This window comes from Eucalyptus grandis, chromosome 1, assembly GCF_016545825.1.
Source record: "Eucalyptus grandis isolate ANBG69807.140 chromosome 1, ASM1654582v1, whole genome shotgun sequence".
Lineage (NCBI taxonomy): Eukaryota > Viridiplantae > Streptophyta > Magnoliopsida > Myrtales > Myrtaceae > Eucalyptus > Eucalyptus grandis.
In genome coordinates, this window is record NC_052612.1 from 43,757,709 (window position 1) to 43,785,285 (window position 27,577).

General features: G+C 40.9%; 3 protein-coding genes across 3 annotated transcripts; all 3 read left to right on the forward strand.

The window, feature by feature from the left end:
* Nucleotides 1–1,921: 1,921 nt before the first annotated feature.
* LOC104421206 lies at nucleotides 1,922–4,789 on the forward strand. The gene is made up of 4 exons (XM_010033086.3): nucleotides 1,922–2,079; nucleotides 2,725–2,815; nucleotides 3,346–3,560; nucleotides 4,296–4,789. Exons 2-4 carry the CDS (start codon nucleotides 2,726–2,728, stop codon nucleotides 4,597–4,599), a joined length of 609 nt encoding a protein of 202 aa, XP_010031388.2. The 5' UTR covers nucleotides 1,922–2,079; nucleotide 2,725; the 3' UTR covers nucleotides 4,600–4,789.
* Nucleotides 4,790–8,356: 3,567 nt separating this feature from the next.
* LOC104423375 (omega-hydroxypalmitate O-feruloyl transferase) lies at nucleotides 8,357–21,632 on the forward strand. Its single transcript, XM_039299488.1, has 4 exons — nucleotides 8,357–8,794; nucleotides 10,502–10,828; nucleotides 11,138–11,560; nucleotides 21,225–21,632. Exons 1-4 carry the CDS (start codon nucleotides 8,357–8,359, stop codon nucleotides 21,630–21,632), a joined length of 1,596 nt encoding a protein of 531 aa, XP_039155422.1.
* Nucleotides 21,633–26,830: 5,198 nt separating this feature from the next.
* On the forward strand, nucleotides 26,831–27,577 carry LOC120286899 (omega-hydroxypalmitate O-feruloyl transferase-like). The gene has a single exon (XM_039299495.1). The coding sequence runs from the start codon at nucleotides 26,831–26,833 to the stop codon at nucleotides 27,575–27,577; it is 747 nt and encodes a 248-aa protein (XP_039155429.1).

Here is a 27,577-nt window from a genome sequence, read left to right on the forward strand (position 1 = left end):
GTTACAATGAGCCGTTGTGTCAAAAGGCGCACCTTTTTGAGTTAATGCAGGTTTCATAGTAGGTTTCAGATACATATTTTGGGAATGCTCCTCCCTGTTTGATACTCAATTCAATTTATTCTTATCCCGTTTGTCATCTTAGGCTGTGTTTGTTGGGCTGGATAAAACTCTGGATAGGATAACTTTTATCCTATCCGGTGTTTGGAGCGACATGAAATCTTGTTAGGATTTGCTCTTTGTTTAAACCCTCTTGCCCTTGTCAATTGCCCTCCACCGTCGTTGTCGTTGGACTTTGTACATGCCAGCAAATTTAGTAATCTCTGTATAGTTTTCGCCGTACTTCACGGAATCAGGGATTGGTAGAAGAAAAATATCGAGAGCATCCAATCAATTTTGATGAAGCCAAACATCAGCTGACAAAGTCAATTATGGAGGAGAGTCTCTCTTTGTTTGTTTTTGAAGGGGTGGACAATGCATGAATTGACTACTATGATGTATATTGCATATGATGTGCCAATTGAATAAAAAAGGGAAAAAGGAAATAATCATAAAAGTTTAAAAACAAAGATCCAAAATTATGATCAATGAGACTCTTCAGTTAACTTGATCGCTGTGTCCACTTTATTAACTCATCGTTCATTGATATTTCAGATTTTTTGCCTAATTGTTTTTCACTAATGAAAAATCTTTTTAAATTTTGAATTAATTGGGTGCACATCTGGGAGTGCTCTTTCACCTTTTTTCCAACCCAAAAATCCAAAAAAAAAAAAAGAAGAAAGAAGGAAAGAAAAATGAGTACAGCTGTACAATTATCTGATGCTTAATTTGAAGTAACCTCTCGATCCTACTATCCTACTAAGGTGTTATCAATCCATTCTAACCTTAGTTGGGTAGATTTTTGCAGAAGGGGAAATAATTATTTTCTTTGCTATAGATTTCTACAAATGGCTAATTTTGCCTTTAACTAAATATAGAGCACACAATGGAAAAAAAAATACTAAAATTTTTTTACCTAAAAAGAAATTGAATCTCTGAAATTTGGATCTTCATTTGAGGGATGAATCTGGCCAAAAATGCGTTTTGTTTCACTCTTTATCATTTAGAATTTTGCCCGTGCAATTACAGTACCGATTTACTCAGCAACCACCCACTTTTTTTTTTAATGCATAACCGCCATTATATCTTACTTTCAATTAGTGGCATCAACATTGTTCAGAAATTAACAAATAGAATTTACAATATTATGTAGTTGTGCATGGCTCGTGCGCAAAGAACTAGTTAAAACTGAAAGTTTAAATTTGGTGGGTATAAAAAACATAATGAATTGTAATTCGAAGCGTTAACATTCGTTTTTACTTCTAAAGTTATGATTGTCTTTTTTATTTATTTAATATCATACCACGGTGATCGTCCCATTAAATTTTTATATCGAAACCATCTTATGATCTACTTTATCATGTAGGGAGATAAATTTCGAAATGAGTACCGCTATTAATTTTTCTTTTTATCTTCTTATCTTTAAGAGATTATTCAGAAGAAATTTATAGCGGCCGTGTCCACAGTTGCTACAAATTTATTTGATATATGGCTTCCTGCAGAATTCCATTGTTCACCCGATCCAAATTAATTTTAATTGAGCGGCCGTGGCAGGTAAATTTCAATAAGCGATGGTAATTCCGGGGTAACTTTATAAAATTCCCCATCGTAATAAATAAAATGATCGGATTTATGAATAATTGAAAAGGAAGATAATGGCTGCGCGGGCGGAGGCGCGGGATCGGCCGTCCTCGCGCTGTATTGGATACCGAAGAGATTCCAACTGGCCAGATCCCCTTTTACGGATTTGCCCCTCGGCGCATCCCGAATCTACCCGCGATCCCGCGGATCTGTCCGTACTCGCGTGCCTCGCCCCGCGGGGCGTTTACGTCAAACTGCCGCCCGCCTTGCGTAATCTCCCCCCGCATTTAGGCCCGGGGATTCCACGGTTGACTTGCCCAGTCGTTCGATACTCTCTCGCCCGCACGCTCGCTATCTCGCTTGCGACGGCATCCAATCCCGGTCGCCGCTGTTTCCATCAAGGTGAGATGTTTGTTGCTCTCCGATGGCTCTTTCGTTGTTGTTCTTGGTTTTGATCTGGGCTGTTCCCGTTCGAATTGCGCTTGTTGATCCCGCGACGCTGTCGAATTGTGCTTGGATTTCCTGTTGGTTTCTTGGGTTCTGGAATTCGGAGATGGGTCCTGTTCCTTTCTTGGGTTGGTTCTTTGTTTTGGGTTGTTCTCAATTGACCGACCCAAGTTCTTTCCTCTGAGGATTTGATGATGGGTTCGCTGAATTATGGAAGTTTTTTTTTTTTTTTTTTGTTCTATGAATTCCTATCAAAATCTTTCGTTTTTTTTGGGTTCTTTGTTTTGGTTTGCTCTCAATTGATCGACCCAAGTTCTTTCCTCTGAGGATTGGATGATGGGTTCGCTGAATTGTCGAGGTTTTTTTCGCTTTTGTCCTTTGAATTCCTATCAAAATCTTTTCTTTCTTTTCACGGTGCTATCTGGGATGGATTTTGTGTGCTGGGCTATGTCAGAAAGTGAAGCCCCTCTCGAAATCTGTAACCTCCTGGTGACTAGTGTGCGAGATCTTTTGCAATTTGTGCCTCAAATCTTTTCCTGTGAGCGAGATAGATTAGTATGTGGTGTTCAATTGCTGATGTTGCAGTTCTGTTGACTGCAGAATGGGCGTTTCGATGAAGCAGACGGCGGTGATTGTGGGCACTTTGGGTACGCTGTCCTTCATCTTTGGAGTGATTGCTGAGAATAAGAAGGTGACTCATCCAGTGTCTGATTGTTTTATTGCCCTGCAATCATTTATTTCTAGGAAAAATGACATGGACGGTCCTCGAACTTTTCTTCAATTGTTTTTGTCATGTTCATAGTTCTCAACATGGTTGATTTTGTTCTGTTCTTGGTTGACTGTTCTTGGTGGACAGTAATTTATCACATTATCTTCTTTCTAGTGTCCTATTTCCTGCTACCGTTATACTAATTTGGTTGTCCATTGTCCTAATTTAAATAGGTACTATAGTATATACTATCACGATATGATTGGTTGCAATCATATGATTTTTCCTTGCCTAAATTTGATAGAGATAAGGGGGTATGTGTTTTTTTTTAATCAAGTTTGCTTGGTTTCTGCAATGATGTTTTGCGTCAAGAAGGAAGTAATAGCACTCAGACATCTTATAATCCCTGTATCCACAGTTTTCAACTTTTTCCTGGAATTAATATGTCGATTAACTTTCCCTTTTTTCCCCTAATTTCTATCTATGCTTCTTGTCCTCTGTATATTCCACAGCCTGCATCTGGAACTGTGATTACCGGTAAAGATGTCGTAATTTGCAAGTTTCCGTCTGACCCCACTGTTGCTCTTGGGTATTTGTCCTTTGCATTCCTTTTGTTGTGCACCGTGGCGGGCTATTGGTCTCTGTTTTACCCGTACAAGGGAAGGTCCGTCCCTCAATCAGTTTTTTTCCGGAATACTAGCTTCGTCATCTTCTTCAACATTGCCTTGTAAGTAACTTTTACCAGTATAATTTGCCTGGCTATTCTTTTGAATGTTTGGTAATAGATCTACTTTGATTGAAACCACGACACAATAGTACTGGGGTAGTATTAACTAGGAAGTGGATTTCATTGTGCAAGCTGACCTTTATTCTGCAATTTAAGACATGCCTAGGAAAGTGAGGGAAATTGTAATTGAGGGTGTACAAATCTGCCTCCTATATCTTATAGCGGCTTCTTTCTCTTAGAGATGCTTCTGCTGTCCAGGCTAGTTGCTGACCGAAACTACCATATTAGTTCCGCTGCTTTTAAATGTGTTTCATTTGAAAGAACAATTATGACCCGCCTGGTCAGAATCTCAGATTTGTGATTTACACCATTGCAGTTCTTTATCAACTTCTTGCAATTTTTGGTCTTCACATGTAATGTTTCATACGCCTTGTGAATGTTCCATCAGTACGGGGATTTTGTTAATTTTTGAGGGCTCTCATAAGGGGTTTGTTAGTAGCACTGGCATGGGCACTTGTTGAAGACTGATTATTCTCTGTGGAATACATGAAACATGATTTGAATACCAAGTTAGTTGACATGACCTTACTCCAAATATTGATCTAAATTTACGAAAGTTGTAACGTTTCTACTAGTGATATTTGGTTAACCAGTGTGCTCACGGAGTCATTCAGATGATCAGTTTCAATTCATTGCCTATTCCTTTTAATGGTCATATTCTTCAAATTATCACAGGTTTGTGGGGGGATTGGCAGCGGCGATGCTGTTATGGCCGACAATTACCGAGCAGCTGCACCAGGTCCGCAATGTTCACAAGAACCCCAGCTACGAATGCCCCACGGCCAAGACTGGTCTATTGGGTGGTGGAGCATTTCTGTCCCTTGATTCGGCTCTCTTCTGGCTGGTCGCCCTTATGCTAGCGGACAACACCCGTGAGGATTTCTTTGACGAGGTTGATGAGCCCCGTAAGGATGGTGATCAGGGTGAGGCTCTCACAAGTGAATATGAGGTGGATGGGCATATAAAGGGGGTAGCCTAGTAAGTGTGATCGGTAGGAAGGATTAGGCGAGTACAAAAACTCTGTTATTCATATAAAGCAGCAGCTTTAGGCCTCTGGGGATGCTGTGAATGTCAGTTGCTACTTAAGCTGTGGTCATTGACCTTGGGACTGTTTTCTTAATGTTTAAAATGCTGTGGGTTTAATGGTTATATGGAGCGTGTTCTCTCTACTTCATCTTTCTTGGAAGTTATTTATTCCCTGAAACCCCGCGATTTGGCTGGACATCTTTTATTTTCTTAGGTTTAATAAAACACGGGCATATACCCAATTGCGACGATAGTCTTTGCACAGGCTAGTATGCCTTCTGCGTAGAGATGACCTCCACCATTTGGCTTGCGTGGTCAAGCTTAGAGCTTGGCTTGATGCTCTCTCTCTCTCTCTCTCAACATGTGCGGGCGTGCACCTTTCTATTCTTTCAAAACGGTCGGAGGGCGAAGAAGAGAAGGATAATAACAGAAAGTTGCACTTTCAACTTTTCAGCCAGCCCATGAATGTCGTTTTTGACCCTTTACGTAGTCGATAGGCATTTGATTTTCAGGATCTTAATCGTCTCGCACTGTTTTTCATCAAGTCATTTGATTTTTTGGGAACAACTAATGTTCATTCATACATCAATGGCAGTAGGAGTAGGACCGACCTATCATCTATGCAACGCACTAGCGCAACATTGTCAACTGCTTACTTTGGCATACTAAGTGCGGGACGTAAAAGTGCTATTCCTATTTCTCCATGTCCATTGGAGAAAAGTACTTTACAGAGTCATATGTACACTAAAAAGACCTACAGGACTGCATCGATGAACCACTTTCACTCTTCGAATTTGCTTTGTTTACCGGGTTTCTGCAAGCAAGAAAGCTGGCTCGACTCAGACGAGAGGACCGGGAGAAGAATGGCCAGTTTATACATTTATCGGATCTGGAACGACCTTTGCGTTCCTGGCCTTGATCCTGTATCCCTCCACGGATGCATCTGATGCAGCGGGCCTCAGCTACGATCAGACTTGCCCGAATGAGGAGAAGTTAATCCGCGGCGTGGCGTGTTGGAAGATTCTCAAAGCTCCGAACACACCCGCTGGCGTTCTTCGCATCTTCTTCCACGGCTGCTTTGTCTGGGCGTGTGTAGTTTATATACCTTTTAGCTAGATAGTCCTCTCGTTAACGATTTCATTAATTGTTCATTACTCACAATATAGTTTTAGCCCCTCCTAGCTCTCTCTCATGGATTTATTGAATTTTCTCGTTCATGGTTCTTGATGTCGCTTTATGTCCTGTTCACATAAAGCCCAAACGTATGTGTTGTCTGGGATTCAAAAAGAGTAAATTTCCTCTCCAAAAGAAAAATCCTTCAAGAAGATATCATGTAATTATAGTCTCTTTCAACTAAATGTCGTGATTTCACTCAATTTTCCTTGCGCAGATTAATATGCTTTTTTCCTAAACGTATGAGGAGAGAGAAATTCTAGATGCTCTCAGTGTCACTTGACGATTCTCACATATCAATAAAGATTATGTCAACTTTTGTATCTACTCGAGTCTTGATACTCTCCCATCATCAAATTCTGCAATATCTATTGGTGCCACTTTCTTGGTAGTCTCTTTCGCACACAAGATAGCTTACTAGTGTCATTAAACTATATCTGAGCTATACGGCCTTAAATTTTGCTTCGATTTTTCTCCCAATTCTAGACTGGTGGGTTAGGCAATGTCTGACATTTTCTTTTTTAAATGTGAAGAATATTGAAGGGAAATGGATGGGTACCGAGCGACTTGTCCCGGTGCAACGCAAAGCCATTTTCTAGTAATTGACATGAAATGCGTGTTCCATGCAGGGTAGTACGATTAAGATTATTTAATGCAGGCACTTGCTAACTTCCAAGAAGCTAATCCGAGTCATTCTAGAATTTGGGGAGTTATCTAATTGGAATCTCTCTCTCTCTCTCTCTCTCCCCCCCCCGGTCCCCAAACCCCAAAGAATAACACCATTTGCAAATGATTAATGATATCTTTTTTTTTTTTTTTTTTTTTTTTTTTTTTTTTTTTTTATAACTAAGGATTTGCCTTGAGCACCCTTTTCGCTTACGCTATTCTGGGTCACATAGCTCTCCGATGTCCAGTGGCATCGGTAGACCTCGCCGGAGCTATTCGAACGACTACACCTCGGGGAAGCTGGCTTATCAACCTACCGCCAGGGCCCTTACTTAAATTGCTAGCAATGTGAGGATTTGAACTCTCGACCACATCGAAGTAAAAGAGAACGAATATCAATGCGACTACCCATGGGTGGGATGATTAATGATATCTTTCTCTCACACACACCAAATAATAACATTACTTGCAAATAATTAATGATAACCTTCCAGTGGAAAAAAAGATATACACAAACGGCCTATTGTTAAAATTTCCAAATTAAGGGTAGATAGAGGCACTCATATAAATTTTTCTTATATTAACGGTATATGCTCTTTTTTTAAAAATAAAAATAAAAATTAAAGGTTAGTCATTTGTATTTTATTCTTATATCAGTGATCTAAAATTATACTATATTTTGTCATCTACTGATGTCGATTGGCATTGAAGATGCTCATTTTTGTCATCAACTCATTTGTGTTATTATACAATGAAAATTGTAATTGAAGATACCGCCATTTTAAAGGCCAGCTAGATTACATGTTATGAAATATTATAAGATTAAACTTATAAATACATCCAGTTGCAACTTCCAAGAAGACAATCCGAGAGATCATACACTTTTGGAGGTTATATTGCGAGAATTTTCATATTAAAACGCCATAAATAGAAACTTCAGGTCTTTTTAAACGGTTCGCAGGAACTTCAACTCTCCAAGATCGGAAGAGAGAAGCCAATCCAATTTAAGGGTATGTTCATCCCCAATCTCTCTCTAAACCTTTTTCATAGAATTCCTGCGTTTGACAAGACACGTTGAAGTCTTTGTTGCTTACTAGGGGAGGTGTATTTCATTTTACTTGCGTTTGAGGTTTCTTAATGGAATTTAAAGCATAGTCTTCCTTTACCGAGATTGCTTAAACTTTCGGGTTGAATTTTTTACCATGGATGGAATAGACCCCGTGTTCGAGTCTTCATGTTGAACATGTCGCCTTTGATGTGGCTCCCTTGGTAGGAGGATGTATCAGCATTATGATGCCTGCCATGGTTCATGAGGAAATGTCAATGGAGGAAGGGAATTAGGCTTGAGGAATTTGGAAAGGGACAAGGGAGGGTGTGGTATTATGGAACAGATGGGGAGGGATTGAGATAGGGACTGGTTATCTAGGTTATTAAACCGACTACCGAAGGCGGGATCCTCCCACTTTTATGAGGAGTGATAGAAAAATGTGCCTTTGCGCCTCTCTTGGTCGGTCAACAGGCGATGAGACATCCAGGGTTGGCTTTCTCACTTCGCTACTTGCTAGTCCCATCCCTAATCAAGTTTTGCACCTTCAAGGAGGCCTCCACAATCTCTCTTCTTTTCCATAATCCTCCCAAATGCAAATATATGATCTAGAAAGTTATCTGTATCAATTTTAGCTGAACGTAACCAGCAGAAATGATTCCATTTGGATTTGCACGTGACATAAGTTTTCTTCGATTCCACCTTGCTTGCGCGTGGGGCTAATTATTAACTCGTATTGATCCCCTTCCTCCACCAAACGACTTTTTTTTTTCAAAACTTTCCAACCCACCATTTTTCTAGCAGGATAGAGTTTCGGACTTCTCCAATGGAGGCCTTCCAAACCACGACGATCAATGCCCTAATAGTAGAAAGATCCGTCCCTGTTGCCATCCTGCCAGAACAAGAAACACCCGGGGGTTCCCTTTTCTTAAGTAACATCGATCGAGTGTCTGCCTTTTACCTGCCAATGGTATATTCTTTCGGCAGGAGCGATGCCCGCACGGTAGACGTGATTACGAAAGCTTTGTCCAGAGTTTTGATTCATTACTATCCGCTAGCGGGGAGATTAGCTAAAAACTCTCAAGGGAAGTTGACCGTTGATTGCGAGAAGAAGCTAGGAGTGCCATTTGTGGAGGCATCGGCCAATTGTGATATCGAAGATCTGGGTGACATGCGATTTCTCGATTGTAATGTTCTGCGGAAGCTTGTTTATAGAGATTCTACTGATAATATCCAAGAAGTGGCACCCCTTTTAACAGCGCAGGTTAAGAGCAATCTCTTTCGTCCTCTTCTGCCATTGGTTTACAATTTTCTTCTCTATTCTATTTTATTTGGCTTTCCCGTCTATTATAATGGTGAGACCGTTTTGGTAGCTTAGAGATAGCTTATTTATTTATTTATTTATCTATCTTTAATTAGTTGATGACTTCCTCAATTTAGTTGATGAATTTTCATCATATATCAAAAGTCTTATTTATAACAAGTATTTTCACTTTTACTTTCTATAATCAGAACAGCTTTCTACAATAATAGAGACTTTGACTTGTCAACTTTTGCAATAAGTAACTTCTCTATTGTAGTTAGCTTCTTTTTACATAAAAGATTGAAGTATAAACTAGTTTTTTTTTCTCAACGAGGCGCCTTTTCTTTTCCTGGTAAAATAATAACCAGCAATTTACTTACAATCAATAAAATTCGTGTGATTTTCGTCATACTCGGATAACTTTCAAGTCTGATAAATAGTTTGTAATTACCTATACATGTCACGACTTCTTATAGATACTGACAATCAATAACTACTTCTTACAATTAAAATACCCCACGAATTTTATCCTTCGCGTAAGAAATCTCATTAGTCGCATATTGCTAAGGTCTCTTTAACATTTCTTTGATAAAAAGCTAAGACATTATTATGAGGAAAAAGTACCAAAAAAGTCATAAACCTATTACATTAATACCAATACAATTCTAAACTTTTTAATTAAACCGATTTAGTCCTAAACCTTTTTATATTTGTACCAATTCAGTCCATCTGACCAATTTTGGCTGGCTGACGCTAATTTGGACGCCAGCCAGTGGTTGAACGTTAATGTGACAAATTTTAATGATTTTCTTTTCAAAATTTTTATTAATTTTTTTTTTTCCTTTTTTCTCCCTTCTTCCTCCTTGACTGTCCTTGCGGTGGGTGGCAAGTCTCGGCAAGAGTCGCGGCCCTCGCTCGGCCTCACCTAGGGTCGCGGGCGAAAGCGATTTCGCCCACGGCTAGCAAGGCCATTGCGGTCTTTGCCTAGTGGTTGGCGAGCCTTTGGCCTCGTGATGGCTGCCATGGCCTTGTTAGCTTCGGGCGAAGCTACCTCTCCCGTGGCCTTGGGGGAGGCTGAGCGAGGGCTTCGCAACCCTTGCTTAGTGGCCGGTGAGGCTCGCCGGTCATCGTGGGGACAGTCCAAAGAGAAAGAAGGGAGAAAAGAAAAGAAAAAGAAAAAAAAAAAAAAAACAAAAGAAAAATTTGATTTTTTTAATTATTAAAAATCGTCACATCGAGCGTTCGGCTATCGGCATCCATATTAGCGTTTGACCACCGACTGGCATCCACATCAGTACCGGTTGGCCAAAATTGGTTAGATAGATTGAATTTGTATTAATGTGAAAATATTTATGACTGAATTAGTTTAATTAAAAAGTTTATGATTGGATTGGTACCAATGTAATGGGTTTAGAACTTTTTTGGTACTTTTCCCTATTATTATGTAAAACTTAGTTCATCTACTTTGAAATCCATCTAGCTACTACTGTTGAATTCATTGGGTCCCAGTAGATTTAACATGGGGCCTATCAGACACAATGTTTCAAATCGACACAAGGTATATACACATAATTCATCGAAAACAGCCATGCAAGAATTTATCCATTTACATTACATTTGTTGCATTTTATTTTAAGATACTACTAACTACGGTGACAAATTAAACAGGTAACGAAGTTTAGATGTGAAGGTTTCACTGTAGGAATCACCTTTAATCACTGCATGTTCGATGGTACCTCGGTAATGAATTTTATGAACTCATGGGCTGAAATAGCAAGAGGTAGACCTTTATCCCTCATCCCTTGTCACAATAGAACCATTCTGAAGTCAAGGGCTCCTCCTCAAATCACCGGTACTTCTGACAGCTTTGTTCAAGTCAGTGATGTATCAGACTTGAAAGCACTGTACGAGGAAGAGCAAATTGTGTGGAGATCTTTTCACTTCGACAATGAGAAGTTGGCGACCCTTAAAAAAATGGCGACAACCGATGGACAGGTAGATGCTGTAATCTTCTTTGCTACACGTATAATGTTGTCCTTTAATATTAGCAAAATTTGGTCTTATGGAGTGGTGGCACTTCATACCCACATAATGAAGATACAAGATACTAATTTGTGTTGCAAATGAGTAAGAGTACATCGATCCCCCATCGCTTATTGGAAGATCACTCACAATCAATTCCACAAGAATTTTATCTATTTAAACATTTATTGCAAAAATATACATAAGTCCATTATTTCATAAACATCGATTACAGATTTACTTCCATAAATAAAAACACTCACGATTCAATGTGAACAACAGATCATAAGCAGCTGCTCCAACTTCGAGGCACTTGCAGCCCTAGTGTGGCGGGCTCGAACCATCGCACTCAAGATGAAACCGCACCAACTGTTAAAGCTTCTTTTTCCTGTTGATTTCCGGTCTAAGATGAAACCGCCGATGCCCAGATACATCGGGAATGCTGTGGTTGAAGCTTGCTGTCTCTGCACCGCAGGAGAGTTGATTGATGAGCCAATCTCTTTCACCGTGGGGAGAATACAGGAGGCAATTGAGAGGGTGAACGAGGACTATGTGCGGTCGTGGATAGACTCCCTGGACGTGCATCAATTCGACCTTCTCTCATTGACCTCGCTAGCGTTGGCTTCGTGGCAAAGGTTTGATTATGGCTCCACGGACTTTGGATGGGGAAAGCCAAGGACTTTTGGCACCGGTGACCTGCGGGAGGTTGTCTATTTATGGCGGATGGGAGTGATAGGAAGGGCATTGTGGTGGTGTTGGGTCTGCCACTTTTGGCCATGAACACTTTCGAGAAGCTGGTCCAACTAGAGGGATAAATGCTCGGCACACCAAGTCCGGGCATATCAAATGCGTTTTCGAAGTGATAAACAGAGGTTGCCATATCGCTAAGGACCCAAAACAAGTCATAAACTTTTCCTTTCGTATCCTTGCGTTCTTGAAGCTAATCCGAGTGATTCTAGACTTTGGGGAGTAACGTAATTGGAATCTCCATCCCTCCCTCCCTCTCTCTCTCTCTCTCTCTCTCTCTCTCTCTCTCTCTCCCCCAAACCCCAAAGAATAACACCATTTGCAAATGATTAATGATATCTTTCTCTCTCTCACACACCAATTAATGATACCCTTCCAGTGGAAAAAAAGATATACACAAACGGCCTATTGTTAGAATTTCCAAATTAAGGGTAGATAGAGGCGCTCATATGGAATTTTCTTTATATTAACGGTATATGCTCTCTGTTATTTATTTATTTATTATTATTAAATAAAATTAAAGGCTAGTTATTTGTATTTTATTCTTATATCAGTGATCTAAAATTATACTATATTTTTTCATCTACTGATGTCGATTGGCATTGAAGATGCTCATTTTTGTCATCTACTTATTTGTGTTATTATACAATGAAAATTGTAATTAAAGATACTGCCATTTTAAAAGCCAGCTAGATTACATGTTATGAAATATTATAAGACTAAAATTGTTAATATATCCAGTTGCAACTTCAAGAAGACAATCCAAGTGATCATACACTTTTGGAAGTTATATTACAAGAATTTTCATATTAAAACGCCATGAAGGATTTATTTAATTAGTAATTGGGCTTAAGGCCCGTCGCTAAGTTGGGCCCAGGAAGCCCGGCCCCTACGGGAATAAGGCCCGTGGAAAGAAGGGGGTATAAAAGGGAAGAGAGAGAGAGAAAGTAACGTACGTTGAATCAGAATTACGTTTTCTCTCCCGCGCGTTTTCTCTCCCAAAAAGACAGTAGGCATACGGCTTCCAATTTCTTCCCTTTAAGGCTTCATCGGATCGATTCGACCGGATTCTCTTCCTCCATTGGCGTTTGGTGTTTAATCTGTGGCTAACAAGGTACGCTCGAATCCGTGGTGTGCTTTACGATCGGTGATGCGTGTTTTCCCGGGCTTCGTCTTCCGCATTGATTTAGGGGTTCGATTCGGTGTCGAATCCGCGTTTCCGGGGATCAGTCATTCCCAACATTGGTATCAGAGCCCTAGTTCACGTTTTCCCGATCAATTTGATGTTTTTGTTTGAAATTTCGCGAAGAAACTCTCGGCCGTACGGATTGGGACAAAAATCCCGACACCCGAGCGTTCTTCGGCTTTTTTTACTATGCTTTCGTATGTCGAAACTGTTTTCTGATTGCATAGGAAGAAGCGCGACGTCGAGACGAGTCCGGCGATGTGTCGACCGCCGCCGGGCGCCGCCACACGCGCCCACACGCGGCCGGAAGCGCTGCGCGTGGGCGCGGCAAGCGCCGAGCGCTGGCATTGGCCAGCGCGTGCGGCGCACGCGCCGGTCGCGAACCGGCGTGTGCACGCCGCCCGGGGCGGCCCACACGCGCCGGTCCGCGGACCGACGCGTGCGATGTCACGTGATGACGCGTCACCGTGGCGTCATCCAACGGTCGGTAACCGTTCGGATGACGTCACCGATGACGTCATCGCTGACGTCGTTTCGCCGGACGGTCACCGGCCGGCGACCCGACCTACCGGAGACCAAGGCACGTGGCAGGCATGTGCGGATGACGTCTGCGTGACGTCATCCCCCGCACGCGCGCGGCACGTGCGTCGGTTGCGCGAGCCGGCCCACCGCCCGACCGGCCCGATCCGTCCGGTCCCGGTCCGGCGGTCCGACCTCCGGCGACCGACGACCGTTGACCAGCGAGACCGTTGACCGTTGACCACCGTTGACCGTTGACTTGACTTGACTTGACCGTTGACCAAAAAAAAAAAAAAAAAAAAAGAATGTGTTTCTTTTTCAATTAAGTCTATGTGGATTATATGTAATCCCTTATTTGTTCTGCATTTGTTGCAGGAACAATGCCTCCCCTAGGTTGCGCACACCTATTCGCGCGATGACCGATGAACAAAAGGAAAGGTCAGGCTGTCTAAGTTGATAGGCGAGGCGGCCGATCATCGATGGGAGAGTGGTGACTTAATTGATCACGTCCTTGAAGTCAACGGGAAAATTCAACGGGTCATATGGAATGGTCGTCCTATGTCACGATCGAGAGATGGTGCGATTTTTCATAAGCACTCTTCCACTGAATGGCAAGATGTGTTGAATCGCATATGGGATGTCAACGGAGCTGCTTCCTATAAGAAAATTGTGATAGATTTTGTAAATGAATATTACTGTATTGTTACAAGGGAAAAGATCAAGAAATTGAACAAAAGATGATCTTTCCCAGTTCGTGTGCTGACTATGTGTTAGTTGTATTGGCTGATGTATGTTAAGTGTGTTTTTGTGGACATATAATGTATTGTTTACTACCCGATTGTTATTGATGTAACAACTGATATGTTAGTTGTATTGATTGAAAGCATTATTGTTTTATTGGAATTCAATTATCTCTTGCTTTCATTTATTGCTGGTTCTTTGTGGGTAATTAGCTATGGGTAGTTTTAGAAGTTTTTGTAGCTTCATAGAATTGATTTTGCATAAGACAATTATATTGATGATAGTTTTAAGTTAGGATTTTGGAGGATGATTGGAAACGTAGTGACCTTTTGATTCTGAAGCCTTACTTAAAATTATTTATTAATATGATGGGTCTATGCAAATAGGGATGCATAAATGATAGGCATTAATAATTCGTGCATATGTCTGATGTGTTCAGATCAATGGCTTCAGCCACAAAGAGCATAGTTGCCGAGCTGAACAAAGGTGAAAAGCTCAATGGTGACAACTATGAGATATGGCACATGAAAATCAATATGTCTTTGGAAGAGCAAGAGGCACTTGAAGCTCTTAACCTGACCATGGTTGAACCTGAAGATGGAAATACTGCGCAGCACAAAAGAGATAAAGAAGCTTTTGCTGCTTGGAAATGAAAGAACTCTCTCGCTCGCATCACGTTGCTGAGCAGCATGGAAAATGATGTCATGCGGGAGTTTAGGCGTTTCGACAATGCCAAAGAAATGTGGGAGGCATTGGCAGCTAGATTTGGTCATACTTCGGTGACTAGGCGAGACACTCACTATTAGGTTTGACTCCTATAAGAAGCCTCATGGTCGGACCATGAAGCAACATCTTAGAAAGATGTCAAACATGATAATTGAGCTGAAAGATGCTGGCCATGTCCTCACGAGATGAGCAGCGAGTGCAAACGGTGATTCGTTCCTTGCCTCAGAGTTGGGAGCATATGAAGGTGCACCTGACCCATAATGAGTCTATCAAAACTTTTGAGGATGCTGTGCGCCATCTTGAGCTGGAAGAGGACCGCCTCTTAGCGTCTAAGCCAGATACTGAACTATATCATGCTAGTTCTAGCTCAAATGGAGCTTCGGGCTCCAAGCGCAAGCGCCCTAGCTGGTTTGATAAAGGAAAGGCAAGGAAGAAGCAGGTCCTTCAAGGAAGAAACCCAAATTTAACCAACATGGAAGAGGAAAGCGTCCTCGCATGAAAAAGCTTGGCAAGGGTGAAATGCTTCAACGTGACCCGGAAGGGTCACTATGCTCGCGGCTTGTCGTGAGCCAAAGAAGGTAAACACCCCTTGTGTTTTTCAGAACTTTACTTTTGTGTCGAGTTCTGTGTTCTTAACTGAGTCTAATCCTTTGTGGACTGTGGATTCAGGAGCGACGGACCATGTAGCGAAGGATAGAGGATCCTTTGTGGAATTCCGACGAGTACCTACTGGAACTAAGTGGATCTATGTGGGAAACAACTCCAGAGCTGAAGTGAAAGGAATTGGCACATGCCAACTAAATATGCGTGGTGGACGCACTCTATTCCTGCATGATGTCTTGTATGCTCCGGAGATTCATCGAATTTAGTGTACGTATTAGTGTTGGTTAAATTAGGTTTCAATTTGAACTTCTTTAGTAGAGGTGTGAATTTGTTTTTAGATACAAATTACTATGGTTGTGGTTATTTCCTGGATGGTTTCATTGTATTGGATGTTGATTATGTTAACACAAATGTTTGTTATTCCCTTATCACGTCTCCTAATACCTATGATAATGATGTGAATGTGTGGCATGCTAGACTTGGCCACATTGGCCAACAGCGTATGAATAGACTAGCCAAAGAGGGCTTGTTGGGCAACATTGAAAAAGTCGATTTGCCCATATGTAAGCATTGCCTAGAAGGGAAAACGACAAGGAAACCATTTGGAAAGGGAAAAAGAGCTGAATTTCCTTTGCATTTAATCCATACTGATGTCTGTGGTCCAATGAATGTGAGAGGAAGGCACGGGGCTGTTTATTTCATCACCTTTATTGATGATTATACTCGATTTGGATATGTCTATTTGATTTCTCATAAATCTGAAGCGATAAGTTGTTTCAAAAGGTTCATGAACCTGGTGGAAAATCAATTAGACAGGAAAATAAAAGCATTGAGATCCGATCGAGGTCGAGAATATTTATCGATGAGTTCAGAAAATTATGTGATGAAAAAGGAATAGAAAGACAGTTATCTATTCCATACACTCCTCAACAAAATGGTGTTGCAGAGAGAAGAAACAGAACCCTACTGGAAATGGTTAGGTCTATGATGGCGTATGCTAACTTACCTATCACTTTTTGGAGTGATGCGTTGTTAACTGCTGCCTATATACTTAACCGAGTGCCTTCCAAATCAGTTACTTCCACTCCATATGAGTTATGGACAGGTAGAAAACCGGACTTAAGTTTTCTTAAGCCATGGGGTTGTGCTGCCTTTACACATGAGTCCTCTCACAAATTTGGGAAATTGGGTCCCCGAGAGGAAAGAAGAGTATTTTCATAAGATACTCAGAACACTCAAAAGGGTATGTGTTCATAGGTGAGCAGGAAAGTGGGAGTATAACGAGTTTGAATCACGAGATGTCACATTCTTAGAGGATGAGTTTCCTAAGAAGGGCGAAATAGGGGAAGATTGTTCCCTATTTGAGACTTTGGATCAGGATAATGATGTTAGTGGAGTTCGTCCAAGTGGGAGTAATGTGAGAAGTGATGAATTGAATTCAACTCATTCTCAATTGCAACCATTGAAGTGACGATATCATCATTACCTAATCCAAGTGGGAGCATGATGGGAAATGATGTGCAAAGTGTGCAATCTCCCATACGGCGAACAAGTCACCAAAGTATTCCCCGTCGACGTTTTGACATTGAAGGGGAAACTTTTATGGTTGCTCCACAAGATGAGGATGAGCCAAGAAATATAAATGAGGCTCTGAAATGCCCTAGCAAAGAAAAATGGATTAATGCAATGGAAGAGGAAATGGAGTCAATGAAATCAAACCAAGTCTGGGAACTGGTTGATCTTCCAAAGGGACGCAGAGCTATTGGGAACAAATGGGTTCTCAAAATAAAGCGAAAGGCTGATGGCTCAATAGAAAGGCATAAGGCTCGCCTTGTGGCGAAGGGGTATAATCAACAGGAAGGAATTGATTATGAAGATACGTTTTCTCCTGTAGTCAGATTTACCTCAATTCGCATAATTCTAGCAATAGTGACTAGTCTGGATCTTGAGTTACATCAAATGGATGTAAAGACTGCTTTCCTCAATGGAGAATTAGAGGAAGAAATATATATGGAACAACCTGCTGGTTTCATAGTGAAAGGCCAAGAAGAAAAAGTATGTCGACTTTTGAGATCGATATATGGCCTCAAGCGATCATCAAGACAATGGTATATACGTTTTCATAATGCCATAATGGCATATGATTTTACAATGATTGATGAGGATCATTGTGTATATATCAAAAGATCCAAGGATCAATTTGTGATCATATCATTATACGTTGATGATATACTAATTCTTGGAAACGATATGGAGTTTGTTAAGATTGTCAAGAGTTGGTTGTCTTCCAACTTTGAGATGAAGGATATGGGTGAGGCTGCATACATTCTTGGAGTTAAGATTTCAAGAGATCGTTCGAAGAGATCGTTGTCTCTTTCGCAAGAAACTTATATAAACAAAGTTCTTGAACGATTTCGTATGCAAGATTGTAAACCCATAGACACTCCTATTGCAAAAGGTGAAGGGTTGAGCCACAGACTATGTCCAGGGACTCCACAAGAGAAGGAACAAATGAAGCATGTTCCTTATGCAAGTGCTGTTGGGAGCTTGATGTACGCTATGATGTGTACAAGACCCGACATATGTTTTGCAGTTGGAATGGTGAGTAGATACCAATCCAATCCAGGTCCAAGACATTGGAAGGCCGTTAAGAGAATACGAGGTATCGAAGGAACTGCTGATTACAAGTTGAATTACCAAGGAAAGGATCTGCGACTTGAAGGCTACTCGGATGCTGATTGGGGAGGAGATTTAGATGAAAGAAAATCTACCTCGGGATTTGCTTTCTTGCGAGCAATGGCGCCATATCATGGAGTAGTAAGAAGCAAACGTGCATAGCCTTATCCACGATGGAAGCTGAGTTCGTGGCATTATCAGCGCGGTACAAGAAGGAGTTTGGCTTAAGAGATTCTTGGATCATTTAGGTGTTATTGATAAAGCTGCAAATCAATTGTTGGTTAACTATGATAGCCAAGCAGCTATAGCGTACACCAAAGATCCAAAGTATCATGGCAAGACCAAACATATAGATACCAAGTATAACTTTGTAAAAGATATGGTTGCACGAAAGGATGTGAACTTGCGGTACATATCTACGCATAGAATGGTAGCAGATCCAATGACAAAGCCAATACCTAGAGATGTGTTTTGTGGTCATGTAAAATCTCTAGGATTGCGTAGAGTCTGATGTACTGGATTGTAATTTCCCTGAGTTGTTCACATTTATGAAATTTCGTTTTTCATTAATTAATGCCTATGAATCTTTGTGTGATCTTTATGCATCCTAATGCTCGTGCATTATTTTAAGTTGAGGAAGTATGTCGGACAGATAAGAGATTAGCCCACTCACACGGGTAATCGCCTCTATTTACTGTGTGATAAATAGAGATGAGACTGTATTTAAGCTTATTATCTAGGTGATAATCGAGAGCTCGGGCTTAAAATACACATGTCGCCTTAACTAAGTGTTAAGATGAGGACATAATACTTATGATGTCCGAAAGTAAAATACCCCACATATTTTACTTTATCTGTCTAAGATGTCAGATGTGAGTTTTGATGAATTTTGTGAATGAGTAGATACGTGAACTCAAGTTAGACATTGGGTATGTCTGAACTATCATCTGTACGGTATTGAACAATGTAGACATACGCTCCATGGGAAAGGAGTTAATACCGTAATACGTATTTCATACTACGTATGCATGAGACGACCAATAAGAGTGGCAAAAGTTTGATCTCAACTTTTATGACGTGTGAGACTCTTGAGGAAAAGAGTTCCTCAATTTCTTGTCCCCTCATGACTCTTACTTATTCTCAAGATTTCTATTTAGTGTTTGCTATCTTAGGATGTTGCCAATGGTCATGTGTTTGATTCGATCTAATGGGACATTTCTAGAAAAGCAAGCTGAACTGAAATTGAGAGTTTGAAGGAAAGAGGAAGATCGATTTTGGAGAATCACATTGTAGTTTTTGTGTTCACTGGTCGACCAATTATGATTGTCTTTGTGATAATTGTAATTGTGAATACAATATATATATCATGTTTAAAAGAGATTAAGAGATATAAATGTGATCGATCGATCTAGGGTACTGCATACTAAATCTACTCGGAATGTGACGCCCATTATTGAGCTGCTATATATTCCTAACAGATGTATAGCAACGAGCTCTCAAAGTATGCTGGTCGCACGGATTATTCACCGGTATGAATGTTGAAGAGAGGTAAAGAGAATTCTGTTCGGCCCATCATGTTAAGAGAGAGTCTATGATGGATTATTCTCTGATGGGGCTGAGTAGGCCCTGTCCGCCCATGTTGGTTTTGGACCACCATGTGCGAGTGGGAGATGAAGGATTTATTTAATTAGTAATTGGGCTTAAGGCCCGTCTGGCTAAGTTGGGCCCAGGAAGCCCGGCCCACGGGAATAAGGCCCGTGGAAAGAAGGGGGTATAAAGGGAAGAGAGAGAGAGAAAGTAACGTACGTTGAATCAGAATTACGTTTTCTCTCCGCGCGTTTCTCTCCCAAAAAGACAGTAGGCATACGGCTTCCAATTTCTTCCCTTTAAGGCTTCATCGGATCGATTCGACCGGATTCTCTTCCTCCATTGGCGTTTGGTGTTTAATCTGTGGCTAACAAGGTACGCTCGAATCCGTGGTGTGCTTTACGATCGGTGATGCGTGTTTTCCCGGGCTTCGTCTTCCGCATTGATTTAGGGGTTCGATTCGGTGTCGAATCCGCGTTTCCGGGGATCAGTCATTCCCAACACGCCATAAATAGAAACTTCAGGTAAACAGCCCACAGAAGCTTCAACTCTCCAAGATCAGAAGAGAGAAGCCAATCCAATTTAAGGTTACGTTCGTCCCCAATCTCTCTCTAAACCTTTTCATAGGATTTCTGCGTTTGACTAGACACGTTGAAGTCTTTGTTGCTTAGGAGTAAGCACTAAGGGAGGTGTATCCCGTTCCCATTTTACTTGCGTTTGAGGTTTCTTAATGGAACTTATAGGCATAGTCTTCCTTTTACTGGGATCACTTAAACTTTCGGGTTGAATTTTCTATCATGGATGGAACAAACGCAGTGTTTGAGTCTTCATATCGCTTGCTTGTGGTCTAGCTATGTTGAACATGTTGTCCTTGATGTGGCTCACTTGGTAGGGGATGTATCAGCATTATGATGCTTGCCATGGTTCATGAGGAAGATGATAAAGTCAATTGAGGAAGGGAATTAGGTTTGAGGAAGTCGGAAAGGGACAAGGGAGGGTGTGGTATTAAGGAACAGATCGGGAGGGATTGAGATAGGGTTTCGGACTTCTCCAGTGGAGTTAGAGCAAATGGTGTGAAAATCTTTTCACTTCCACAATGATAAGTTGGCAACCCTTAAAAAATGGCGACAACCGATGGACAGGTAGATGCTGCATTCTTCTTTGCTACACGTATAATGTTGTCCTTTATTATTGGCTAAATTTGGTCCTGAGGGAATGGAGTGGTGGCACTTCATACACACATTATGAAGATACAAGATACTAAAGTTGCTGCAAACGAGTAAAGAGTACATCGATCCCCCGTAGCTTATTGGAAGATCACTCACAATCAATTCCGCAAGAATTTCATCTATTTAAACATTCATTGCCAAAATATACATAATCCTGTTATTTCATAAACATCGATTACAGATTTACTTCTATAAATCAAAAACACTCACGATTCAATGTGAACAACAGATCTTAAGCAGCTGCTCCAACTTCGTAGCACTTGCAGCCCTAGTATGGCAGGCTCCAACCATTGCACTCAAGATGAAACCACACCAACCGTTAAAGCTTCTTTTTCCTGTTGATTTCTGGTCTAAGATGAAACTGCCAATGCCCAGATACATCGGGAATGCTGTCGTTGAAGCTTGTTGTCTCTGCACTGCAGGGGAGTTGATTGATGAGCCAATCTCTGTCACTGCGGGGAGACTACAGGAGGCAAATGAGAGGGTGAACAAGGACTACGTGTGGTCGTGGATAGACTCCTTGGACGTGTATCAATTTTTCGACCTTCTCTCATTGACCTTGCTAGTGTTGGCCTCATGGCAAAGGTTTGATTATGGCTTCACGGACTTTGGATGGGGAAAGCCAAGGACTTTTGGCACCGGTGACCTGCCGGGAGGTTGTCTATTCATGGCGGATGGGAGTGAGAGGAAGGCCATTGTGGTGGTGTTTGGTCTGCCACTTTTGGCCATGGAAACTTTCAAGAAGCTGGTCCAACTTGAGTGATAAATGCTCGGCACACTAAGTCCGGGCACATCAAATGCGATTTCGAAGTGATGAACAGAGTTTGCCACATCGCTAGGTGTCCAGAGTAAGTCATAATCTTTTCCTTTCGTATCCTTGCGTATCAAGTAACTCTTATTTTTCTTGTTTGGTGGGTTACAGTTCTTGCAGTAAAAATTCACATGCAACTCTCAAACACATCACCAAGAATAGGCCCGCCCTTCTCTCTCCCCTTTTCCTCTCTCTACTTGTTCAACCATGGCCGCTGCACCACCATTCCGCTCCACCATGGCCGCTGCATTCCGCTCCACCATGCCGTCATGTCCGTGCAGTTTCCAGCGCTCAGCCTCACCGCTCCACTGATGTCTCCATTGGGGCGCACATCCAATGCAAGCTAATCGACTCGAACCCGCCATTGCAGTCACCTTGCTCTGCATTTGACTTAAAATATTGTTTAGGTGTTCGTTCGTTCGGTTTGATATTTAAGCATGCAAAATTATTGATCAAAAGTCATATAATTATTCTTTATGTCATTTACTGCAGCCAAGTGTTTATACAGGTTTGGGATCGACGAGTGGAGAAGCAAACACGCTAAGAGGGCTTCGATTTAGCTAGACCCTTTTTTTTACACCTTGTAAAAATGTCATTGAATATGTTATCTGATTTGAAGTAATGAGATTATTTGTCGAGCATATCATCTTTGACACAGTGAAATAATGAATTTTCAAACTTTATAACCTGATCTTCAAATATCAAGATTGCAAAGATTAATCATAATCAAATGACAATAAATAAAACAACAAAAATAAAGTATTAGCTCCACGTAGTCCAAAAGATAAAACTAATGGGACAAGAAGTTTATCAAGGGCGACAATTTCTGTCTTTGGTATCTAAGGCGGTGATGAAAATTTTGTCACCTTAGGCAAGGGTGACGAAGTAAACACGACAATAGGTTCGAGATAAAAAAATTTCGTTCCCTTCATCTAAGGCGACAAAATTCAAATTTGAACCTATGGCAAACTTTTTGTGGTCCGCTAATCAAGTAAAGGAGGAGGAAAGTGTTCTCCAACACCGTCGGGAGGAAAACCGAACATAGTCTCCATTTCTATTTTCTTGTTCGACATGGTCTCTACAGAGGGAGTAAACATTCTCAATTGGAATTCTCATTTCCTTAGATTAGATATTGGCGGCTTCCCTCTAATTATATTTTTACTCTGTTTCTCTCGCATATATTTGAGAATCGATCACGATTTTCTCGTATTTTCTTAGTGTTGTATCAGACAACTAGATAGGAAAAACGTGAAATGGTCCTTGAAAGTTGCCGCATTTGGTCATTCTTTAAGGATAAGATGTACGGTGGTTTTGTTGATATTTGATGTTGATACACCATTCTCATCAAATATGTTCATTTTGGAATGTACTGGAAAATAAGAAATCAAACAATAAATAAATAGAACAAGGAAATAGATTGGACAATAAATTTACAGGGTTCAATCGGTATAACTTATGTCCATGGATAGAGTAACCCATAATTCTAACTCACAGGTTTAACCCTACGATTCCTTGTTAAACAACCTTTCAATCTTACAAAGGAATTTACAAGTCTTACCTACAAGATTTAAATGGCTTCAATATTCTCAGATTAATATAATTCATGGAAAAGCAGTTTCTTGGATACTTTTCACCAAGAAGACCTGCTTCTTACATAGAAAAGCATTGGATCGAAATAGGAAATCAACTCAAATTATTAACTTACTCAAATTATGAGACTTCTTACCGGTACAATATTTCTTTATCGGCGCAAATTCAAGGGATATCTTCAACGCTAAATGCAAAAAAATGTGTTATAGAATATGAATACAAGACAATTCAATGTCGAATTTTTAAAAGGCGTCAAATTCTATAGTTTTGGACAAATTCGATCCCAAATTTTTATGAAATGCATGAGACGTGGTTCGGGGAAAAGTCAACGTCAATCACCCAATGTCAAAGCCAGGATGCTATGACCATCTCGAATTCTCCATTGCACATACTTATGGCCAACAAATCCGATGGTAACATGGGAATTTTTTTCTCTGTTTTAGTGAATTATATGAATTTTTTTCCCCACGGGAACGGCATGTTAATTGCTACTATCTTATTTTATGCCAACAATGCCTGCCCGAAATGCCATGTGTACCTTCACCGATTGGCTTGTGTGGAGGTCAATGTCGAATCCAAAAAAAAAAAAAAGGCGGATGGAGAGAAAGATTATCCTTAGCCCAAAAATTGGTTCGCAAGACGTGGGCGAGTGATGTGCAATTTGTGCACACGTAAGGGAAGGGGAAGGTCAACATGCTCTTTCTTACAATTTACAAAGACCTAGACTTTCTGGGCCATCCCAAATGTGCGGGCTCGACCCACCAAAAGACTCTCATATCAATCCACTTGTAAACAGAAGCTCCGGGTCTATTTAAACCGCCCAAAGGAACTTCCACTTCCCAACATCCGAGAAGAGAAGCCAATCTGGTACGTTCCTCTCCAATATCTCTCGCGATATGTTCGTGGTTTTCCTACATTTAACCACACATGCTGTGAAGCTGCAATAACACTTGCTTTCTAGATAGGATCCCTCCATCTGACGATTTTGTTTGAACTTCCAGACCTATTCTTTTCCAAGCACGAGCAGGATATAGAGCTCCGGAACTGCTCTGATGGACGCCTTCAACACCACTGCAAACGATGTCCTGACAATAGAAAGATCCGTCCCCCATACGGTCCTACCGGAACAAGACACGCCGGGGAGTTCCATCTTCTTGAGTAGCATTGATATTGCGGCTTTGACCATCATATCGACTGTTTATGCTTTCGATAGGAGTGATGCGAATGTGGCGGGTGTGATCAAGCATGCTTTGTCCAAAGTTCTGGTTTATTACTATCCGCTTGCAGGCAGGTTAGCTAAAGACTCTCAAGGGAAGTTGACTGTCGATTGCGAAAAGAAGTTAGGAGTCCAATTTGTGGAGGCATCGGCTGATTGTCGTATCGAAAACCTGGGCAGTATACAAATTATTGATCCTGATCTTGCAGGAAAGCTTGTTTACAGAGACCCTACTGAAAATATGCTGGAAGATGGACCCTTTTAACGGTACAGGTGAACAATTTCTTTCTCTCTTTGCTGGTCATAATTGACAGCCCTTTACATTCTATATTCTTTGGCTTTTTTCGTCCATTGTAACGGTGACTTTGTTTTGATAGCCTTAGTTTCGCACGGAATTAGATTGTTAAAATATTATCCCACATTCCCTGTTAACGGGTTTTATATGTTTTTTTACATACATGTGGTCTGTCTCCACTTAATAATTTAAGCTTTGGAGTGCTTTCTAACATAGAAAATGTCAAGTTTCACATGCATCCTTAATCTAGTTCATGATAGAGTGACTATTTATTTATAATATATGCGTGACTTTCTCAATGTTGTTGATGAATTTTCATTGTGGAAAAGTGAACTTATTATAAACTAGAAATTTCTTCATAACTTTGCGTACTCAATAAGTAAATTTAACCTAACTATTTATTTATAATAAATGCGTAACTTTCTCAGTGTTGTTGATGAATTTTCATATGAAAAAAGTCCACCAGTTATAAATAGAAATTTCTCCATAACTTTGCATAATCTAAAAGTAAATTTAACCTGTTAGTTTTACAATGAGTAACTTCTCTTTGGTGTGTTTAGCAACCTTTTTATGTAGAAAGTTCAAGCATCAACATGTTAGTATGGTAACTAGTATTTTCTTGATGTGTGTGAAACATTTTTCGAGAAAATTACCAAAAAAACCCTAAACCTATTGTAATTGTACTAATTCAATCTTAAATTTATTTTTTGACCAGTTAAGTCCTAAACCTTTGTACTTATGCTAGTTTAGTTTATTTGGCCAAAATTTACCGACCGATACTCGGTGCCGGCCATAATTTTTTTAATAATATCTTATTTTTCAAATTATTTTATTAATTTTTATTTATATATTTTTTCTCCTCCCTCCTTCCTTTGGCCTTGGTAATGGGCCAACCAAAGGGAGGGTTGGCTAATTGCCGAACTGAGGTGGCTAGGCAAGCTTGCCCAATCACTGGTGGGACAAGCCCTTGCCGGATCTGGCAAGGGTTCACCTTGTCATTGTTGGGTTTGGTGAGGGCTTGCCTTGTGATTGTTGGGCGAGGATGAGCTCGCCAAATTTGATGGGGGCTCGCCTTGCCAAACCCAACGATAGCGAGGCCTCCCTTGTCAAACTTGGCGGGGCTCACCTCGCCGGTGGCTAGGTGAGCTTGCCCTCGCCTAGCGACGGCAAGGTGAGTCCTTGCCTAGCAACTTGCTAGATCTAGCAGGGCTCGCCTTGCCAAACCCAGCAACGATGAGGTGAGCTCGCCCGATCGCCTTAGTACAACAATTGTACAGCCCTCCCCTTTAGCTAGTTGGCGGAGCCAAATGAGGGAGGAGGAGGGAGGAGAAAAAGAGAACGAAAAAAAGAGAGGAAAAAGATAAAAAATAATTCAAAAAATAATTCAAAAATAAAATATTTTTAAAAAATTGTTGCCGAATCAATTGGCCATTTTTGGCTAGATGGACTGAAGCAGCATAATTGCAAAATGGTTTATGACTCAATTTGCAAAAAAAATTAGTTTATGACTGAATTGACATAATTGTAATATGTTTATAACTTTTTTGGTAATTTTTCCAACTTTTTTCTAATAGAACAATAACTACCGATATACTAGCAATGAAATACAGTTCATAATCATATTTCTAATTTATCATGATAACTTTCAAGTCTTACAACAAGTTCGTAACTATTCCATACACTTGATACCTTTCCGTTTAAAACAGTAACTATCGATAATGACTTATCACCATTAAATTACCTCATGGATTGTCCCTTCTATAAGAAATCTCATTAGTCTGATCTTGCTAGGGCCTGTTTTGTGGAAATGATGTGATGTTATGACATAAACTAGGGGCGATTGCTTTGGGTCTGCCTCCAACATTGTTGAATTCGGTAACATTTAGACTCATCAGATTCAACGGTTATTTGGATGCAAGGAGCATGCCATCGATCCATGAAAAATGGCCATGCAAGAACTTATCCATATAAGTTACATTTTTGTATTAGTAACTGTTGAGGCTGTGTAAACAGGTAACAAAGTTTAAATGTGGAGGTTTCACTTTAGGAATGGCAATTCACCACTGCATGGTCGACGGTGTTGGCGCAATTAATTTCATGAACTCATGGGCTGAGTTAGCAAGGGGCAAATCATTATCCCTTATCCCTTATCATGATAGAACCATTTTGAAGTCAAGGGTGCCACCTCAGATCAGAGGTCCTTATGACGACTTTGTTCGCGTGAGTGACGTATCAGACATCACGGCCTCATTTGAGAGAGAGCAAATCGTATATAAATCTTTCCACTTTGACGCTGACAAGCTGGAGACCCTAAAGAAGATGATAACCACCGGTGGACAGGAAATGAGCAGCTGCTCCAACTTTGTCGCGCTCGCGGCTTTAGTATGGCGGGCTCGAAGCATGGCACTCAAGATGAAACCGCACCAACTATCGAAACTTCTCATAGCGTTCGATTTCCGATTGAAGCTAAGAACATCGGTGCCCGAAGGATATTTTGGGAATGCCTTACTCGCACCTTCCTGTCTTTGCACAGCCGGAGAGTTGATCGACCAGCCGATCTCTTCCGCTACGGGAAAAATAAATAAGGCAATCGAGAGGGTGACTGAGGACTACGTGCGGTCATCAATCGACTTCTTCGACATGTATCATTATGATCCTTACTCAGTGAGCTCACTGTTGATAAGTTCATGGTTGAGGCTGGATTATAGCTGCATAGACTTCGGATGGGGAGGGCCAAGGCAGCTCGGCACCGGCAACCCGCCATTGAATCTCTGCTTGTTTATGAGGGACGAGTAA

Bases quoted from the DNA above. Each gene is read 5' to 3' on its own strand.
- LOC104421206 (XM_010033086.3), top strand. From the start codon at position 2,726: ATGGGCGTTTCGATGAAGCAGACGGCGGTGATTGTGGGCACTTTGGGT. The intron at 2,816-3,345 runs GTGACTCATCCA...TATATTCCACAG, and splicing joins TGATTGCTGAGAATAAGAAG to CCTGCATCTGGAACTGTGAT. The intron at 3,561-4,295 runs GTAAGTAACTTT...AAATTATCACAG, and splicing joins ATCTTCTTCAACATTGCCTT to GTTTGTGGGGGGATTGGCAG.
- LOC104423375 (XM_039299488.1), top strand. From the start codon at position 8,357: ATGGAGGCCTTCCAAACCACGACGATCAATGCCCTAATAGTAGAAAGA. The intron at 10,829-11,137 runs GTAGATGCTGTA...TGTGAACAACAG, and splicing joins TGGCGACAACCGATGGACAG to ATCATAAGCAGCTGCTCCAA. The intron at 11,561-21,224 runs GTTGTCTATTTA...TTCTGGTCTAAG, and splicing joins GCACCGGTGACCTGCGGGAG to ATGAAACTGCCAATGCCCAG.
- LOC120286899 (XM_039299495.1), top strand. From the start codon at position 26,831: ATGGCAATTCACCACTGCATGGTCGACGGTGTTGGCGCAATTAATTTC.